Source organism: Onychostruthus taczanowskii, unplaced genomic scaffold (genome assembly GCF_017590055.1).
Source record: "Onychostruthus taczanowskii isolate IOZ18803 unplaced genomic scaffold, ASM1759005v1 scaffold138, whole genome shotgun sequence".
Taxonomy (NCBI): domain Eukaryota; kingdom Metazoa; phylum Chordata; class Aves; order Passeriformes; family Passeridae; genus Onychostruthus; species Onychostruthus taczanowskii.
Genome location: NW_024498551.1, coordinates 533,817 through 549,499, shown reverse-complemented (window position 1 = coordinate 549,499; position 15,683 = coordinate 533,817). Strand labels below are relative to the sequence as shown.

The following is a 15,683-nucleotide window of genomic DNA, read 5'->3' as shown; positions in this document are numbered from 1 at the left end:
CAGGGGCAAATCCTGAAGCTACAAAAAAAAATCCATATATTTTAATTGCTGTGTGCAGAAATGTCTGTACAAAATCTTTGCTGCTCTGTTCAGCCTCCTGGGCCCGTTCCCCAACACAGTCATCCCTCCTCTCCCCATTGCCCTCCTCCTGAGAGCAGCTGTGGGGAAACTGAGGCAAGGAGCAGGGAGGGGAAGTGGCTGAGCCAAGCCTGGACACCCTGAGGTGACCCTGGCAGCAAGAGCCGTGTTGCTCCCCCAGCAAGCACAGGGATACTGCAGCACCTCTTCACCCTGCAAATCCTGTGGACACCCAGCTGCTCCCAAAACGTTTGGGACCAGCAGCTGCCAGGCTGCCAGAAGCCAGCTGGCACTGGCCATGAGAGACCACTGGTGGTGCAGGACCTCACTGGGGATTCATTACACCACGGTGCTGATGCCCAGCTCCTCCTTCCCACTTGCACTGGGGTCACATCCTTCCTCAGCCACCTGCACCAGAGAAAAGAGAGGGGCAGAAATGGGCCCTGATCAGGGCACACTGGGGTTGGGTGGGGGCTCGAGTTGCACCACGAAGGTTTAGATGGAGTATGGGGGGAAATTCTTTCACTGGAATTGTCCAGCACTGGCACAGGCTGCCCAGGGGAGCGGTGAAATCTCCATCCCTGGAGGGATTTAACAGACTTGTGGATGTGGCTCTTGGGGACGTGGTTAAGTGGTGGCCTTGGCAGCAGTGGAACGGTTGGACCTGGTGCTTTTAGAGGGCTTTTCCAGCCTAAAATGAGTCAGGGATTCTCTGAATCCGTGGCCGGGGGCATTTACTGCAGCTCTCCTGCCCTAAATGCTGCTGCAAGAGGAGGGAGCTGGGGGGAAATATCCAACCCCTGCTGCTCCCTGAGACCCCTAAACACTTTTCACCAACAATTCCCCAGCTTTACCTCCCTCAAGACGGTGTTCTCCTCGTACTGCGCGTCCGGGGAGCACCTCAGCACCTTGATTTTCAGGATGGTTCCTGGGGACACCGAAAGCCGGGCGAGGGCGTCTGAGAGCGGGGCGGCCGCTGCCCGGGCTTCCCCTGACATCTAGCGGCAGCGCCGGGCGGGCGGCGGGGAGCCGGGACCGGGGGGAGCCGGGGGGAGCCGGGGGACCGGGGACCGGGGGGAGCCGGGACTGAGAGGGGCATGAACCTGGAAAAAGCCTCAACCCCGGACACAGAGGGGAGCCAGGACCTGGGGGGACGGGGGGGACCGGGGGGGACCGGGGGGGAGCTGGAGCGGGGGGGAACCGGGGGGAGCCGGGACCGGGGGAAACCGGGGGAACCCGGGATCGGGGGGAACCGCGGGGAACCGGCGGGAGCCGGGACCGGGGGGAGCCGGAGGGAACCGGGGGCCGCTGCCCGGGCTTCCCCTGACATCTAGCGGCAGCGCCGGGCGGGCGGCGGGGAGCCGGGACCGGGGGGAACCGGGGGGAGCCGGGGGAACCGGGACCGGGGGGAGCCGGGACTGAGAGGGGCATGAGGGGGAGCCGGAGGGAACCGGGGGGAACCGGGGGGAGCCGGGACCGGGGGGAGCCGGGGGAGCGGGGAGAGCCGGGAGCGAGGGGAGCACGAACGTGGGGAAAGCCTCAACCCCGAGAGGAGCCCCGGACACAGCGGGGAGCACGGACCGGGGGGAGCACAGACGGGGGGATCTGGGACCCGGGGGAGCCGGGGGAAACCGGGACCGGGGGGAGCTGTGGTGGAGCCAGGATTGGGAGGAGCACGGACCTGGAAAAAGCCTCAACCCCGGACACAGAGGGGAGCCAGGACCTGGGGGGAGCCCAGATCCTGGAGGGGAGCCCAGATCCAGGGGAGCCGGGGGAAACCGGGACCGGGGGGAGCTGTGGGGGAGCCAGGATTGGGAGGAGCACGGACCTGGAAAAAGCCTCAACCCCGGACACAGAGGGGAGCACCGACCGGTCACTGGAATTGTCCGGGGGGAGCCCAGATCCTGGAGGGGAGCCCAGATCCAGGGGAAGCACAGACCTGGGGAAAACCTCAACCCCTAGGGGAGCCCTGGACACAGCGGGGAGCACGGAACAGAGGGGAGCACACACCGGGAGGAGCCCAAAACCCGGGAGGAGCACGGACATGGGGAAAGCCTCAACACCGAGGAGAGTCCCGAACACAATGAGGAGCACAGAGCTGGGGGAGCACGGAGTCGGGGGGATCCTCAGCCAGAGGAGAATAAAGCCCCATGGATAACCCCGGCCCACGTGGGAAAACCAGCCCCAAGGGGAGCCCTGGCCCCGGGGGTAACCCCGACCTCTGCTGGGTTTGCACAGAGCTGAGCACCCCTGGGCTCTGCCCGGCCTGCCTGATGGGGATGCTTTGCTTTGAGGCTGCTCTTGCCCTTTTCTCCCCAAATCCACCAATTCCCCTGTCCCTCACACCCTCCATCCCGCTGCACTGGAGGCAAAACTCACCCGTGATGAAGCCCCCGAGCGTTGCAAACAGCAGGGTGAGGGGCAGGGCACTGAGCTGGATGAGTGCTTGGTCAGTGATTGTCCGGCTGCCCTGGGCCACCAGTGGGAATACAAGCTCCAGCCTGCGTGCCAGAGAAGGAACAGGCTTTTGGGAGCTTCTTTGTTTTGGGAGTTTGCTTGTTTTGGGAGCTTTGTTTGGCTCTGGGAATGCCTTCTGAAGGGCTGCTGTAACAGGGTGAGTGGAGCAGCCCTGATCTCAGGGGTTGTGGTGGCCCCAGCTTGGTTCACCAAGGCACTGGCATCCCCGATTCTGGCTCCTCTCACCTGTGACCATGAGTGTCTGCGGTGGCCAGCAGCGTCAGCAGCGTCCCCAGCAAGGCCCCCAGCACCCCAGGCAGCCCGTGGGTGTTGTGAACCCCACAGGTGTCCTGGATTTTCAGCCTGGAGTGTAGAACGGGCTGGGGAGAGCACAGGGAAGAGCTGCTGTTGGGCTGGGGCCTCCAGGGAGGCTGTGCTGCAGATGCCCTGGCCTGGGATCAGCGCCCTTGGCTGTCCCCAGGTGACTCACCGTGAAGAATCTGAAGCCAAGTGGGGACATCAGGCCAACCAGAAGCCCCGCAATGAGGGCCCCAAAGGGGGTGACCAACATCTCCCCAGCCATGCCCATCACTGCCACGCCAGCCAGGGTGGCATCCTGGATCTGAACCTGATGGAGCAGGACACGGTCAGAGGAACTGGCTCCATGGAGAGCATCAGCATGGGACTGGGAGAGGGGGTTGTCTTCCTCAAATTGGTTCTTAATGAACCTAAGGAAGCCTAACAGGCCTCCCCTTTTGCCCTGGGTGTGTTCAGGCTTATTCCTGGATGTGGGATGGATGGAAGGGAGTGAAGCTTGGGTTTGTCCCAGGAGAGGACCTACCATCCTTGGGGTGCTCTCCTCGTAGAGGACAGGAGAGAGGATGAAGGTGGACACGGTGCTTGCCACCAGTGAGAAGTAGGTGTTGAGCACTGCCCAGTTCTCGGCATTGTGGTGGACAGTGGTGGTGGTGGAGGTGAAGCTGGGCCAGAAGATCCACAGGTAGATGGTTCCTGCAGGGAATAGAACAGGTCTTGGTGCTGGAGCTGATCCCTCGTGGGACAAAAACTTCTTGTGAGTGCCAAGAGATGCACGAGGCCACAGCTTGCAGCAAGGGAGGTTCAGGCAGAACACAAGGAAAAGGTTTTTCTAGAAGAGGGTGGTGCAGCCCCAGACAGGTCCCTGGGGAGGTGGAGGACATCTGGCCTTGATGTTTGCAGCAATCTCCTGGTCAAAGCCACAGCCTCTCTACCCTCAGATTGGTGACAACCCTTCCACCAGCAGCAGCTGTAGGTTGTAGATTCGAGCTCCGTACCAACCACAGCAAAGACATCTGTCTGGTGCCCCTTATCCTGCTGCTCTTCCCTCTTCCTCTTGTCCTGGTGGGGCTGATACAAGACCCGTGAAACCATCAGGCCGAAATAAGCTCCGAAGGTGTGGACGGTCAAGGAGCGTCCACTGTCGCTCACCTAGGGAGGATGGAAAATACGGGAAGTTTGTGCAGGGACTGGGGTGATGTGGAAACCCAGAGCACTGGGAATATTTCTCTGTCTGCCCTGGGGTGCCCTGACCCCCAGGGGAGCACTCATTTTCACCCTCATTCATGGAGAAAGTTTCCTAGACTTCAAGATAGACTGGAATCCACTAAAGTGGGAAATAGATTACAGAGAGTAGTGTAGGTGTATCACTTGGTGAGAAAATTAGGATTTGGGATTTTTAGTATGTTGTGGATGGAAGCAAGATGGAGGGCACAGGGTGTTGTCCTGGGTTTCTTCTTCATGCTTCTTCTTCCTTCTTCTTCGTGGGTTTGGGTGGCATTTTGTAATTGGGCAGAAAAGTCCTCATTGGGGCTCTGTGGGATCAGTTATTGGGTTAAAAGGGGAAATAATCTAGGTGCCATTTCTTAATTGGGTAGTTTAGTCTTAAAAGTCCTTGTACCAAGAGATTGTTAGCCATTTTGTGCCTTCTGATGAAAAGCTGCCGAACTCACAGTAGTGAGACTGTTTCACTGATAAGAAATAATAAACACCTGGTCTGAACACGAACTTCAATCCAGACCCAGAGAAACCAACAACTGGTACCCCCACAGCTAGTGCAAATACTACAAGAGGGTGAGGGATTTGTCTCTCCAGATGAGGCAGAACTCGACATGAGGAGCCCAAAGCCAGGGCCACTCCCTTTCTGGTGGCTCCCCCGTCGGTGACTCACCCCCATGAGACCGAGCAGGATGTATTCATTGAGAGTGCACAGGGTGACTTCCAGCAGGGCCAGCAGCAGCATCTGCACAGGGTTTACCCTGCCTAGAACAGCTCCAGTGGAGATCAGAACAGCTGCGGTGCAGAAATCAGCACTGACCATGCTGGGAAGGAGAGGAAAAGTGTGGGACTAGAGCTGGCACTGCCAGGGATGAGCACAGGGACTGGGGAGATCTGGGAGGGATCAGGGGCTGAGCCTGCAGCCCACTGCTCCTGCAAGCTGAGCAGGCAGAGTTTGTGATGCTGGTGACAAAGGGATGGGCTTGAGGCAGGTGGGGGCCAGAGTGCCCCCCCTAAATGCCTTGGCAGTGCTCACACAGCCCTTGCCAGGGCAGAACTCAAACGACCCCGTCCCACTTGCCTTTAAAATACTGCTCCAAAGCAGAGCCATGAGTTTTACAGAGGAGGGAGCCAGTGTGCCAGGGCTGGGCTGGGCTGGGCTGCCTGGGCAGCAGCGGCTCCCTCCTGCCTTACCTCTGAGCTCCCACGTAAATTTTGCCATTGAGGAAGAAGAAAAGCATGCCCTGGATCAGAACAGCCCACTGGATGGCGAAGGCTGTGATGAGGATGATGATGGCTGCACTGCCCGGCCCATAGCGGCTGAGGAACACCACCAGGAGCCCAAAGCTGAGGAGCACTTGGACGTGGACGTCGTGAAAACCTGCTGGAGGAGAGGCACAAGGATGGGTGTGGAGGGGCTGAGGGCAGGCAGCCACCCTCCTGCTGGTCCCTGGGGGGACTCGGCCAGGGCTAGGACACCCCTGCTCTAACAGGCTTTGGGGAGCTGAAGGCTCGCTCCACTCCGTGTGAGTCTGGGGCCACGGTGGAAGATCTTCCTTGGGGATCTGCAGAGGGACAGGTACAGCCACCCCTGCCTGCTGGGACCCTTTGCAGCAGCTCCTGGGCACCCCATCTGCAGCTGCCCTGTGCAGACATCTCAGGGCATTCACCCCACAGCACGGAAAGCTCCTGGGGTGCCCGGGAGCTGTCTGCACCCACCAGACCAGCACGAAAGTGGCTCTGAGATGTCAGCACCCCTGGGTCTTCGCTGCTGCCCCTGAAGGCATCATTCCAGTCATTCCAAGGCATCGTGTCCCAGTTCACAGGACGAGAGAGGAAGGACGAGCAGAGAATTGGGATCGGTCTGGTACCATTTGGTGGCAAACCAGAGGATGGGGGGCTCGATTCTCGCTTGGGCTGAGTGCCCTTTGCACCCCTCCAGCTGACAGCTGCGGCCCGGCCTCCTCCGTGAGTCACTGCCTGGGTGGGGTTACGTGGGCAGGAGAAACCGGGAAAACCTGCCGGCTGCCAGCTCCCTGCCCAGCGGCTCCGCTCGCTCCCCCCTCTCTGCCGGGGCACTCTGAAGCTCCTGTCCCACTGACCACCCTGTCTGCGGCTCAGAAAAGCGAGGGGCAGCCCCTTACCCCGGCAGGAGCCCTGCAGTGATGCCCAGCATGCAGCAGGACGCTGCAGACCCTGTTGGACCGTGTGGTAGCACCCAGGGAGCCAAATCCTCCGTGGAAGGGGCTCAGTGAATCCCCTGGCACTGCAAACCTGGCTGGTCAGTGGGAAGCTCTGCAGAGCCTGAAGTGCCAGGAGCAGCTGCTGCGCTCCCTACCAGCCGTGGGATGATGATCCCTAGATTTTCACTGCACTCAGTGATCCCTTCTGAGCTCCACTGCTCTAACACACGTCCCAGACCCAAATTTCCCTCTTTTGGGGCTGGCTCTGTCCAAGCATTTCAAAAATCCTTGCAGCATGTGCGCTTTACCCGCTCTGGGAATCGCCAGCACCCGAACCCTGCAGCTCGATGCTCCCTCTCTGTTAACTCTGGAGCCAGTGACAGGTCTGGACGGTGTCACCCGGTGCCATCCCCTCAAGCAGAAGGGCTCTCTGCACCCACGGCCGCGGGGGTACTCACGGGGCTGCTGGAAAGCCGAGTCCTGGCTCCTGCGGCTGCAGTTCAGCTGCGGGGGGCACGGCCCGGGGCTGCCCTCGGGGCTGTACCGCACCAGAACCGCGAAGAGGAGGATGATGACGATTTGCAGGAGGAAGCACAGCCCCGAGAGCCGCAGCCTGGAGGCGGCTGCGTGCTCAGCCATGTCGGGGGGCAGCCGGGACAGGTGAACTCCTGCAAAGGGGGTGCATGGGGAGAGCCACGCCGGGGCTGCAAACTCCGCCTGCCAGGTGGCTGCCAGGTGTCTCCTCACCTCGAAGGGACTGCCGGGAGCGGGACAGCGCTGCCAACGCGGAAACTCGGGCAACTTGGATGCCCTGGCACACCTCCGCAGCTGGCCTTGCCGCATCAGGTGGCTGCAGGCGCTGTGCTGGGAAGCGTGTGGGGTCAGTGTCCCTCTCTGCTGGAATGAGGGGCCGGATTTGGGGTGGGCAGGAAAGGCGGGGGGAGGGGATGCATGTGGTTTCTGCCTCTGCGTTGCAGAAACACGGTGGTTTTGGGGACTGGGTCAGGCAGAGGAGGTGGAGGGATGCCCAAGGGTGGGGGACTGACCTGCTGTGGAGGCGCTGGCTCAGCAAAGCTAGGCTCAAATTCCCTGCTCAGAAGGAAGAACGAGTGCTCGGGGGTTCTGGGGATGAGGTTTCCTGTGGGGTCGAGAGGGGAGAAGGAGAATTTGAGCTTTGAAGAGCAGGACCAAGGAGCAGAGTCAGAGGCTCCTGACGGAGCCCACGCCAGGAGCTGGGGGAGCTGAGCACAGGGGGTTCCTTGGCTTTCCTTTGGCTGCCTCTGCTTCTGCAGAGGTGTTTGCAGAGTGGGTGCAGATCCCAAAAAGGGAGAAGAAGAGACAGGGAGCAGAGAAGTAACGCAGCGTGTGTTTGGGAAGTGAAAGAGTCACCCAGACTCTTTCCCATAGCACAAGGCCAGACTCTGAGCTCAGAGAAGCAGGGGTGGGCTGGGTCATGCCCTGGTGCTAACGGGATGGGGAAGGGGGAGAAACTTGCAGTCACCCTGCAAGTGTTCTGCTTCGGGCTGTGGTTTTCCGAGGGCTGGGGAGTGTAGCTGGTGCCTTCACTTGGGAAAAATGTGAGAAACAGCTCGCTGGTGATAGCAGAGCTGGGAATCAGCTTCCTGCAGCCAAGAAGCCCAGAGTTGCTGCTGGGGGAGAACAGGATGTGCTTCTGCAGCCGTGGGCACAGGAAGTGTGAGGGAGGGAGATGACAGACTCCCCGAGGAGCCTCAGACCCTCCTGATAACCGTGGGGAGCTGCAGGGAGGAGCCTGCAGTGCTGCTGCTCCACTTTAGCCTCCCTCAGCCCCGGGAGAGCAAAGCTGTCGATGTGTTCGTGGGTCCCAGGATGAGGGAAGAGATGAATCTGACTCCTTATTTCTTAGAAGGCTGATTTATTGTATTATATTAAAAAGTGTTATACTAAAACTATACTAAACTGTAGAGAGAAAGGAATACATAGAAGGCTAGGAAAGGAATAAATAATAAAAACCTGTGACTGCTCAGAGCCTCGACACAGATGGACCATGATTGGTCATCAAGTAAAAACAATTCACATGAGACCAACCAAAGATGCACCTGTTGGTAAACCATCTCCACAGCCATCAGAGAGTTATTGCTTACATTTCTTTTCTGAGGCTTCTCAGCTTCTCAGGAGAAAATCCTCACAAAAAGATTTTCATAAAATATCACAGTGACACAAAGCTACAGACACGTTTTTTTCATTGCAATGAGCCAAAGCTCTGACCATTGTGAGCTGGAAAAAGGCTTCCAGTGCAGCCTGCTGCCATCAAAATTGATGTCCCTCCTTGAAAAGAGGCTGGGAGCAGTGGGGAGCTGTGGGGGTAGCAGTTGTGGGTTTCTCTGGGTCTGGATTGGACACTTGAGACATGATTCATGTTCAGACTCAAGTGTTTATTATTTCTTATCAGTAAAACAGTCTCACTACTGTGAGTTTGGCAGCTTTTCATTAGAAGGTACAAAATGGCCAACAATCTCTTGGTACAAGGACTTTTAAGACTAAACTACTCAATTAAGAAATGACACCTAGATTATTTCCCCTTTTAACCCAATAACTGATCCCACAGAGCCCCAATGAGGACTTTTCTGCCCAATTACAAAATGCCACCCAAACCCACGAAGAAGAAGGAAGAAGAAGCATGAAGAAGAAACCCAGGACAACACCCTGTGCCCTCCATCTTGCTCCCATCCACAACATACTAAAAATCCCAAACCCTAATTTTCTCACCAAGTGATACACCTACACTACTCTCTAGAATCTATTTCCCACTTTAGTGGATTCCAGTCTATCTTGAAGTCTAGGAAACTTTCTCCATGAATGAAGGTGAAAGTGAGTGCTCCCCTGGGGGTCAGGGCACCCCAGGGCAGACAGAGAAATATTCCCAGTGCCCTGGGTTTCCACAGGGAGCAGGTGGGGGACGAGGGCACCCAGATGCCTTTCTCCCAGGGGGAGCTGCTTGCTGTGCTGTGCGTGCCATGGTGAGGCCAGGGTGGTGCTGGGGACAGTCACCGCTTGTCTCGTGCTTCCTTTGAGAAGAGCTTCCTCCACCCTTGGAGATGGACCCTGGGGGAGGCAGAAGTCGTGGCAGCCCAGAACACAGCACCATTGTGTGCCCGTGCTGTGCTCCTGGCCCGAGGGGATGATGGGGAAGCCTCTCTGATGCCATTTTGGAGGGCAGGATAAATCCAGAGGGACTCCAGCCATGGGGCAGCCCCCTTGCACAACTCTCCAGAGCCTCAAGGGCTGGGAACATCATCCCTGCATCAAGGACAGGGAGAGGGGAATAAAATTAACCATTGCCTTGCTGTCTGTGGGCTCAGAGAGCCCAGTCCCAGCGCAGGGGGGGCTTTGCCAGCCCAAGAGGCTGCTGGAGCCCGATGCAGAACCGTCATTTTCCCTGAATTCCCAAAGCTGTGGCCTGCAGATAAAGGGATGTTTGTTATCCGGGCACACTGTGTTTTGCCGAGCAGAACAATAAAGAGAAAGACACTCACAATGGGAAATTGTGCTTCCTCCTCCCTGTGCGCTCCTCGGGGAGGTGTTGGAGGGGGAAAAAAAAAAGAGAAGAAAGCAGGAAGAGACGGTGACAGGGCAGGGAGCGAGGGCACGGCCAGCACCATGGGAGCGGGCACCAGGGGCCCGCGGGGCCACGGGGCTGCCAGGACAGCGCCCACCCCAGCACGGTGACAGGGAGGGGCTGGCCGGCAGCACCTGCTCGCCACCTCCCGTGGCTCCGTGTCCCCGTGTCACCTCTTCCTCGTGGCGCAGGTCCGGCCTTCGCGGGACCCTTGGCCCCACCATGGGGTGTTCATGACCGAGGAGGGAAGCAGCAGGAGCTGCAGGTGGGCAGGGGGCGTTGGATGGGCACGGCGGCTCCCCGAGGGACGGTAAGAGACCGGGGGGGTGCCAGCGAGGAGGGTTGGCACAGGCGGTGGGGTCGCTGTCCTGCAAGCCATGTCACTGCACAGCAAATGTCAGAGAGATCCCCAAAGCAGGAAGCGAGGAGGGTTGGCACAGGCTGTGGGGTCGCTGTCCTGCAAGCCATGTCACTCTGCACAGCAAATGTCAGAGAGACCCCCAAAGCAGGGCCACACCCTCCAGGCCCCCCAAAGCCGGGGTGTGTCCCCCTGCGTGTCCCTGACCCCTGTGCTCCCCCAGGCTCCGTCCTGCACCCAGCTCTGAGGATGCACAGGCTGCTCCTGCTCGGCTGCCTCTGGCTCCTGGCAGCACCCCCAGTGTCCAGCATCTTCCAGCGGCCAACGGGGACCCCAGGTAGGGAGCAGGGTCTGGGGGGCAGGATGTGGAGCCCCTGTAGGGAGCAGGGTCTGGGGGACAGGATGGAGCCCCTGTAGGGAGCAGGGCCTGGGGGACAGGATGGAGCCCCTGCAGGGAGTAGGGTCTGGGGGACAGGATGAAGCCCCCATAGGGAGCACGGTCTGGGGGGCAGGATGGAGCCCCTGTAGGGAGCAGGGTCTGGGGGGCAGGATGGAGCCCCTGTAGGGAGCAGGGCCTGGGGGATAGGATGGAGCCCCCATAGGGAGCAGGGTCTGGGGGGCAGGATGAAGCCCCTGTAGGGAGCAGGGCCTGCAGGGAGGATGGGGCACTGCTCTTTGGAGTCGGTGCTGGAGAGGGGAGGTGATGCTGCACGTGTCCAACCAGGGCAGGAGCTGAGCTGTGCCTCCTGAAGGTGCAGGAGAGATGAAGAGGGGCCAGGATGGATGATAGAAACCATCAGATGCTGGTGAGGGTTGGGGCTGCTCGGGGGGGTGTCAGAGTGATGGTGCTGAGGCTGTCTGGGGGGCTGCAGCCCCCCTGCACCTGCAGTACCTGCTGGAGCCCCTGCACCCCACGGTGCACACGCAGCGCGGTGCCACGGCCACCCTGCCCTGCGTGCTGCGCGCCCTGCCTCGCAACTACCGCGTCAAGTGGAGCAAGGTGGAGCCGGCCAACTACGGGGAGAACATCATCATCATCACCAACGGGCTGTTCCACAAGAACTACGGGCCGCTGAGCCCGCGGGTGCGCCTGCGGCACAGCCACCGCTACGACGCCTCGCTCACCATCACCGACGTGGCGCTGGAGGACGAGGGGCGCTACCGCTGCCAGCTGGTCAACGGGCTGGAGGATGAGAGCATCTCGCTCACGCTGCACCTCGAGGGTGAGCTTGGAATCATCCTTGGGGGATGAGGGGTGCTAAATCTACCAGCTGGTCAGCGGGCTGGAGGATGAGAGCATCTCGCTCACACTGCACCTCGAGGGTGAGCTTGGGGTACGGCCCTGAGGGATGAGGGGTGCTAACTCTACCAGCTCATCAACGGGCTGGAGGATGAGAGCATCTCGCTCACACTGCACCTCGAGGGTGAGCTTGGGGTACAGCCCCGGGGGATGAGGGGCGCTAACGCTGCCAGCTCATCAACGGGCTGGAGGATGAGAGCATCTCACTCATGGTGCACCTCGAGGGTGAGCTTGGGGTGCATCCCTGGGGAATGAGAGGCACTACTACTGCCAGCTCATCAACGGGCTGGAGGATGAGAGCATCTCACTCATGGTGCACCTCGAGGGTGAGCTTGGGGTGCATTATAACAGTCTGGGGTTTTGGGGTCTCTGATCCTGTCTGCTGCAGGTGTCTGGATAGCGAAGTCTTGCTAAGCACAACCTGTCTGGGTCCCTCAGGCGGGCTCCCAGCTGCAGGCAATCTTAGCAAGCAGCTCAGCTCTTAAGTGAGATCAGCCCTTTGGTGGATTCAGATCTTTAGTGATTTCAGCTCTTTGCTTGCTAAGTGCCTCAGCACACACAGGGATGAGAGAGGAGAAGAGTTGTGTGAGGTTCCACAGACGTGTCTTTATTGGCAGCTTCTGCGAAGGGTCACAGTGACAGTTCTTCTGCTGAACTGGGCAGAAGTGGGTGTTTATATAGGGTATAGGGGTTTTGGGAAACAGTCCAACAGTAAGGGTCAAGGTGAAAATGGCCTATCAGAGAGATAAGGAGGGCCTGAGGTGGAAGAGGGGTCTCTTGGTCCAGTCATCATGACTGAGCATTCCTTATCTTAGGTAACGGACCACCAGGGAGGCCTTGAAGGCCCAGTGGCCACTACATCCCTGGAGGATCTGGCAGGAGGGGAACACAGCTGGAATGGAGCATGTGGCTCTACACCTCCACCCCCATTGCATCACCATCCCCTAGCCTTAAACTCAGCACTGAGTCCCCAGGGGTGTTGAGTCAAAGCCTCCTTGGGGAGAGCATTGCCCTCACCCCGTCTCTGTCCCTCCAGGCGTCGTCTTCCCTTACCAGCCCAGCAACGGGCGCTACAAATTCAACTACCACGAAGCCAAGCGAGCCTGCGAGCAGCAGGACTCCCGCCTCGCCACCTACCAGCAGCTGTACAAAGGTGAAGCATTCAAAATAATCCTTCCTTTTCAGCCCAAAACCACGCCTGTCTGGGGATGGGGAGGAGGGAAGTGCCAGGGTGTCGTTGTGTTTGCGCGTCCCAAGACAAGGGAAGAGATGAATCTGACTCCATATTTCTTAGAAGGCTGATTTATTATATTATGATATATGATATGATATAGTGCTATACTAAAAAGAATAAAGAAAGGATTTCATCAGGAGAGGAGAGGAGAGGAGAGGGGAGGAGAGGAAAGGAAAGGAAAGGAAAGGAAAGGAAAGGAAAGGAAAGGAAAGGAAAGGAAAGGAAAGGAAAGGAAAGGAAAGGAAAGGAAAGGAAAGGAAAGGAAAGGAAAGGAAAGGAAAGGAAAGGAAAGGAAAGGAAAGGAAAAACTTGTAACAGACAGGGAGTCTGACACAGCTGGACCATAACTGGTCATCAAGTAAAAACAACTCACATGAGACCAATCCAAGATGCACCTGTTGGTGAACAACCTCCAGACCACGTTCCACAGCCATCAGACAGTTATTGTTCACATTTCTTTTCTGAGGCTCCTCAGCTTCTCAGGAGAAAATCCTGGCAAAAGATTTTTCACAAAAATATCACGGTGACAGCAGGGCTGAGCTGCCTCTCGCCCCACAGCCTGGACGGAGGGGCTGGACTGGTGCAACGCCGGCTGGATCCTGGACGGGACCGTGCACTACCCCATCATCAACGCGCGGGAGCCGTGCGGCGGCCGCCTGCTCCTGCCCGGGGTGCGCACCTACGGCGCCAGGGACAAGCAGAAGGACAGATTCGATGCTTTCTGCTTCACCTCTGCCCTTCAAGGTAGCCCTGAGCTCCCCTGTGCTTCTCACAGCGCCCCCGAGCCCTGCTGCCCGCGGGGATCTGCAGCAGGTTGTGTCTTGTGTTTGCGGGATTCCCAGACGAGTCACAGAAGAAGCAAATCAGATAATTACTGTTTCCATTTTTTTCTGAGGCTTCTCAGCTTCCCAGGAGAAAAATCCTGGGCAAAGAGATTTTTCAGGAAATATGACGGCGACGGTTGTTTCCAGGAAAGATGCTCACCTGCCGTGTCCCCCCTCCATCCCCCAGGCCAGGTCTACTTCATCCGGGGCCACCTGAACTTCAAGGAGGCGGGGCAGGCGTGTCGCAACCACGGGGCTGCCCTTGCCAAGGTGGGCCAGCTCTACTCAGCCTGGAAGTTCTCGCAGCTGGACCGCTGTGACGGGGGCTGGCTGGCGGACGGCAGCGTCCGCTACCCCATCACCACGCCCCGGCAGCGCTGCGGCGGGCTGCCCGACCCCGGCGTGCGCAGCTTCGGCTTCCCCAGCAAGGAGATGAGGACCTACGGCACCTACTGCTTCGTGGGCAAGTGAGGAAGGACACGGGGCTGAGCAGAGGGGACAGCGGTGGGAGACCAGTCCTCATCACCTGGGCAGAGAGCTGGGGGCAGGCAGGAGGGGTGGGTGGTCTCACAGCGGTTTTGGGTGGTTTGTGTGTCCTCTGGTAGAGCTGGGTGTGGGTTCCCCTGATGGAGAGGGTGCCCGTGTCCCACCCCATGAAGCTTGTGGGGTGCTTGGGACTCCCTGTGGGGTGTTTTGGACTCCTTGTGGGGTGTTTGGGACACCTTGCGGGGGCTTCATGGGGAAGTGAGGACACGGGGCTGGGCAGAGGGGACAGCAGTGGGACATCAATCCTCATCACCTGGGCAGAGAGCGGGGCAGGAGGGGTGGGTGGTCTCCCAGCAGTTTTGTGCATCCTGCGATAGAGCTTGGGTGTAGGTTCCCCCTGATGGAGAGGGTGCCCGTGTCCCACCCCATGAAGCTTGTGGGGTGCTTGGGACTCCCTGTGGGGTGTTTTGGACTCTTTCTGGGGTGTTTGGAACACCTTGGGGGTGTTTGGGACACCTTGTGGGGGCTTCATGGGGAAGTGAGGACACGGGGCTGGACAGAGGGAACAGTGGTGGGATGCCGGCCCTCATCACCTGGGCAGAGAGCTGGAGGTGGGGGAGGAGGGGTGGGTGGTCTCCCAGCAGTTTTGTGCATCCTCTGGTAGAGCTGGGTGTGGGTTTCCCTGATGGAGAGGGTGCTTGTGTCCCACCCCATGAGGCTTGTGGGGTGTTTGGGACTCCTTATGGGGTGTTTGGGACATGTGGGGTGTTTGGGATGCATTGTGGGGTGTTTGGAGCATCTTGTGAGGTGTTCAGGACACCTCGTGGGGTGGGGTGTTTGGAATATGTGGGGTGTTTGGGACATCTAGTGGGGGGTATGGGATCCGTTATGGGGTGTTTGGGGGATCTTGTGGACTGTTTGGGACACATTGTGGGGTGTTTGGCACTCCTTGTGGGGTGTTTGGGACATGTGGGGTGTTTGGGATGCATTGTGGGGTGTTTGGAACTCCTCATGAAGTGTTTGAGACTCTCTATGGGGTGTTTAGGACATCTCATGGGGTGTTTGTGGCATTTTGTGGGTGTTTGGGACACCTCGTGGGTGTTTGGGATGCACTGGAGGAGCAGACCCGCTGCTGGACCAGGAAGGGGGGGTCTAATGCAGCCCCCCGCAGCCAGCCCAGGCTGCCCATTGCCCACCCTGGTGAATCCCTGGCTCCATCCTTGCTCCCCATGTCCATGGGGGCTCTGCCTGGGGGGCTCTGCCTGGGGGCAGGGGCTGGGCTCGGGCTGGGCACTAACGAGTGGCACTAATTGCGTGTTGCCTTCTCAATTAATAAAGCAACAGCAGAACTCTCTGGCAAAGGCACGCAGGGGGCTTGTCTGGCTCCTTCCCTGGCACTCTCCAGGGAATTTGACAGGGATTTTCCATCCCCAGCGCCCTCTCCAGGGGTTATCTGTGCTCTGGCCGCTCCACTCCAGGGTTTGATGGGTGTTGCTGCTCAGCACAGCCCAGGACAGTGATAAAAAGCTGTGGGTCACCACAGTGCACGGGGAGCTGCCCTGGCACCGGGGATGTGCTCTCCCTATTTGCTGGGAGCAGTGTCCCATGCCAAGCCCTGAGTGGTACCCAGCT

The 15,683-nt window shown here is 58.9% G+C and overlaps 2 protein-coding genes across 5 annotated transcripts; one reads left to right on the top strand and one right to left on the bottom strand.

The window, feature by feature from the left end:
• Positions 1 to 349: 349 nt before the first annotated feature.
• Positions 350 to 7,129, bottom strand: RHBG (Rh family B glycoprotein). Its single transcript, XM_041397371.1, has 11 exons — positions 6,999 to 7,129; positions 6,710 to 6,919; positions 5,263 to 5,449; positions 4,742 to 4,892; positions 3,849 to 4,002; positions 3,377 to 3,546; positions 3,026 to 3,163; positions 2,782 to 2,915; positions 2,458 to 2,579; positions 933 to 1,006; positions 350 to 486 (listed from the first exon to the last, which is right to left on the bottom strand). Exons 2-11 carry the CDS (start codon positions 6,888 to 6,890, stop codon positions 418 to 420), a joined length of 1,380 nt encoding a protein of 459 aa, XP_041253305.1. The 5' UTR covers positions 6,891 to 6,919; positions 6,999 to 7,129; the 3' UTR covers positions 350 to 417.
• HAPLN2 (hyaluronan and proteoglycan link protein 2) lies at positions 7,005 to 14,460 on the top strand. 4 transcript variants are annotated; one of them, XM_041397375.1, is made up of 7 exons: positions 7,005 to 7,131; positions 10,041 to 10,159; positions 10,431 to 10,544; positions 11,080 to 11,430; positions 12,544 to 12,660; positions 13,300 to 13,485; positions 13,753 to 14,460. In XM_041397375.1, exons 3-7 carry the CDS (start codon positions 10,457 to 10,459, stop codon positions 14,034 to 14,036), a joined length of 1,026 nt encoding a protein of 341 aa, XP_041253309.1. In that variant the 5' UTR covers positions 7,005 to 7,131; positions 10,041 to 10,159; positions 10,431 to 10,456; the 3' UTR covers positions 14,037 to 14,460. The 4 variants fall into 4 exon arrangements, with proteins under 4 accessions (XP_041253309.1, XP_041253308.1, XP_041253307.1 ...); XM_041397374.1 differs by lacking the exon at positions 7,005 to 7,131 and having other exon boundaries at positions 9,873 to 10,114; XM_041397373.1 differs by lacking the exon at positions 7,005 to 7,131 and having other exon boundaries at positions 9,873 to 10,159.
• Positions 14,461 to 15,683: the final 1,223 nt, after the last annotated feature.